The 3,571-nt window shown below is 38.7% G+C and overlaps 1 protein-coding gene across 1 annotated transcript in view; it reads left to right on the top strand.

Annotated features, from left to right (window-relative positions):
• Nucleotides 1–338: 338 nt before the first annotated feature.
• The window catches only part of MED30 (mediator complex subunit 30), a 4,329-nt gene continuing 1,096 nt past the window's right edge, over nucleotides 339–3,571 (top strand). Inside the window, exons 1-2 of the mRNA XM_010186013.1 lie at nucleotides 339–544; nucleotides 1,488–1,646. Coding sequence (XP_010184315.1) covers nucleotides 371–544; nucleotides 1,488–1,646 — 333 coding nt within the window. The 5' untranslated portion in view covers nucleotides 339–370. The remainder of the gene's footprint in view (nucleotides 545–1,487; nucleotides 1,647–3,571) is intronic.

The raw sequence follows: 3,571 nt of genomic DNA, 5'->3' as shown, positions 1-3,571 counted from the left end.
TGGAGCCCAGCGGGAGGGCTGCGGTTTTACGTGTTGGAGCTGGGCAGAAGACGCTTTGGTGTCCCCTTAGGCGAACTGGGGCAGGGCAGAGCCCTTCTGGTGACTGCTTTGAAGGGAGGTGTCAGGGGAGCAGCCACTGTTCTGCTGCCCAGCACAGCTGTGCTTGAAGTAACCGTACCCAAACCAAAGGGTACAGAACTGAGCTGTCTTCCATCAGTTGAGAAGTTTGTTCTTGGGTAGGACGACTAAAGGGGGGAAAGGAATGGTATAGCCACCATGTGGAAGTTTGTTTATTATTATAGACTCAGACAAGTACTTAATCATTTACTTTTCACTTCTTTGTGCAGCTGGGCTCAGTTAATGTCAAGAGATGTCAACTCCCCCTCTCGCCGGGGCAGGCATGCCACCTGGGGCATTCTCGGGCACACAGGCTCAAGCAGCTAGGGAGGTAAACACAGCTTCTCTCTGCCGCATTGGCCAAGAGACTGTGCAGGACATAGTATTTCGAACCATGGAAATCTTCCAGTTACTGAGGAACATGCAGGTGAGAAATAACTTTTTCTTTTTACAGTGCTCAACTTCACATGTTCTTACCACCAGCTGGCAGTAAATGTAGGCACAGGAGGTAGCTTAAGACATTTAAATACATAACTCAATCAGACTGCTTTGAAAAGGGGAATTGATTGGAGAAGTGTCTACTACTCTTAATATATTTGCTTCTGTACATTAAATGAATGTGGAGAACATTCAGAAATGCTGAATTGTTATCACTCCTGCAATAAATATACTCTAAATAGTGAAGTCTGTTTATGTGCAAGTTATATTTCTCTGTTTTTGTTAACATCTGCAAAGTAATTTTAGAGGAATTTTCATTGGAGTCTTTTGTAATATTTTCCACCTAGAACTCTGTGACATTCTTTTTGTTATTAAAGTGGACGTAATCCTTACCTGTGGCTGCTTGCTGAGAAAATGTATAAACTTCTGTCATGTTGCTCTGTTGAGAGCAGAAGACAAATAATCACTCCCATTCCCTATGTATTTTGTTGACTCTGGCAGTTTCCTTCCGTAAATGTCTTAGGTATAGGTATACGTACTTAGAGTTTTGTTAATGCGGAATTAATTTTGATTGTATCTCTGAATTGTGACCTGGGGTTGAGAAATAAAGTCTCAAAGTGTAATACTCATAACAGACAACTTCAGCGTCATGCATAAGCATTTTGAAGACATTCATTGAAAGAGTTGCAGAGGGATTGGCAGTGACCAAAATATAGAATACATGAAGCCGTTTGACAAAAGTGATTTGGTGGATAAAATATAGAATTTTACCGGTAAAGAAAATAAACATTTCAGTGATTTCCGTGGGGATGGTGTGATTGTCTTATTTTAAAATATACAGAAACCTGTCTGATTTATTTTGGTGTATTTAGTTCCTGTGACGGAAACTTTAATACAATATTTTTAACATTTTGGGGTTTTGTTTCTCAAAGTTACCAAATGGTGTTACTTACCATGCTGGAACATATCAAGACAGACTGGGAAAGCTGCAGGAACATCTCCGTCAGCTATCGATACTCTTCAGAAAACTGAGACTAGTCTATGACAAATGCAATGAAAACTGTGCTGGGCTCGATCCTGTTCCTATAGAAGTGAGTACCGTTATTCATATATAAATTAACAAATCAGAATAATCACTCCCTGCTTAGCATATCATCCATTCTTGTGGGTTGTAGGAAACTCATAACAAGTTTTAAATAAGACTGGAATTGTTCAGTGGACTGAATACTGTTTGTTATTTGAAGCTGGTTGAAAGATTATGAACGTGAACATCAGCAATGCTTACAAATTGGAAGGGATACAGTTTTCAAATCAAATTTCTCTTAAAATGTTAACATTTTTCCTCAGACTTATTGGTACATTCATCAGTTTGTTTCCCCTAGGAAAAAGTCAAAAGAGTCAGGGCAATTTATTTTTTTAAAGAGCCTGTTATAGAGGGAAAAAGTCCACTTTAAGTTCACCTGCCAGCCTGGCTCCCTGAGCGATGAGCTTTATTCCCTCATTCTGGCCATCAGTCTGTGCCTCCATAGTTCCCTCACTCAGTTACTCTTAACCTGCTGAGCCAGTATGAGCCAAATCTGAATGTGCAGTTAGCAGCGTAAGACTTCAGGGAAGAAGATTGGCCGAAGTTTTTCCTAATGAAGATGCTACTCCTCGTAAAATCAAAATTTAATTTCCCCCCACTTAAGTTGTTTTTAATTCCTAGTAATGCTCTTAAATGCTGTTTTGCGTTAGGATTGGAGTTCTGCTTTATATTAACCAGAACTATGGTTAATTTCTTTATTTACTGATCTCTACATTTTGAGGCAACTCTTAACAGATTTCTGATTGTCCATTGAGTTTTAATCATTTAAGCATTATATTTTCTATTTGTGTCTCTTCACTGAATAAGAATAAAGAAATTAAGTCACACAGAATCACAGAACGTTAGGGATTGGAAGGGACCTCAAAAGATCATCTAGTCCAATCCCCCTGCCGGAGTAGGAACACCTAGATGAGGTTACACAGGAAGGCGTCCAGGCGGGTTTTGAATGTCTCCAGAGAAGGAGACTCCACAACCTCTCTGGGCAGCCTGTTCCAGTGCTCTGTCACCCTCACTGAGAAGAAGTTTCTTCTCAAATTTAAGTGGAACCTCCTGTGTTCCAGCTTGTCCTTTCTGTACAGCTCATTCTAGACTACTCATCTACTTCTGTCAGCGGTCACTGCCATGTGTTTCAGAGAAAGGTATTCAGAAACCTTACAGCAAGGAAGGGAGTAAAGTAACTTTCCTGTTTTAAAAAAATACAACCTTTTTCATGATTTGTTGACTTGTGTGCAATAGTGAATGAGAGTGATGCACTGTTCTTCTGGGATAAGTTTTTTAAAAGTCTTATTTCAGCTTTTCACTAATAGTCTCAGTCATATTATTTTATGACTGACACTCCAACCGTATCTTAAAAGAATATCAACAAATCTTTTCTGAGTCAAGAGAAGTTAGTACCTACTAATGTTCCTTAGTCTGTTACTGTTGATATAAATGGTTGGGGTTTTATTAATGTCTACTACCAGTGTAATAGGCATTCTTATCAAGTTTCTGTTAACCAACATAGCAAGGCATGAGATAAGTGTGAAGCAGATATGGCTACAAAGTTCTCTCATTGATTAAATTTCCTATTTCATTTGTCTGTTGGGTGTAGTTCTTTGTGTTTCTTTGTGTGTGTGTTTGGGTTTTTTTTCTACTAGCTTTTCTAAAACATGGGAGGTTTTAAAAGGAAATGTTCTATTTGAGCGGTGCATTAATTTTCCATCAGAGAGAAAAGGAGGGTTTTTTCTAAGATTATTTAGCAGTCACACTAATTCTTTATGGTATACAAGTGTAGTAAGTTGTTAACCTTTCCTATGTTTTCATGGCAGAGTTTAGTGTGGTAGTTTTTGTCCATTTTGACAAGCTTAGTAAGAGTGGCCTACAAACGTTTTCGTATATAAGGAAACTAAATATTCAGTGGGTTAAATCAAAGTAAGTTTTTCATCAGAATGC

Source organism: Mesitornis unicolor, unplaced genomic scaffold, assembly GCF_000695765.1.
Source record: "Mesitornis unicolor isolate BGI_N332 unplaced genomic scaffold, ASM69576v1 scaffold21216, whole genome shotgun sequence".
NCBI classification, from domain to species: domain Eukaryota; kingdom Metazoa; phylum Chordata; class Aves; order Mesitornithiformes; family Mesitornithidae; genus Mesitornis; species Mesitornis unicolor.
The sequence above is the reverse complement of the archived record's forward strand: the minus strand, read 5'-3'. Positions and strand labels throughout refer to the sequence as shown.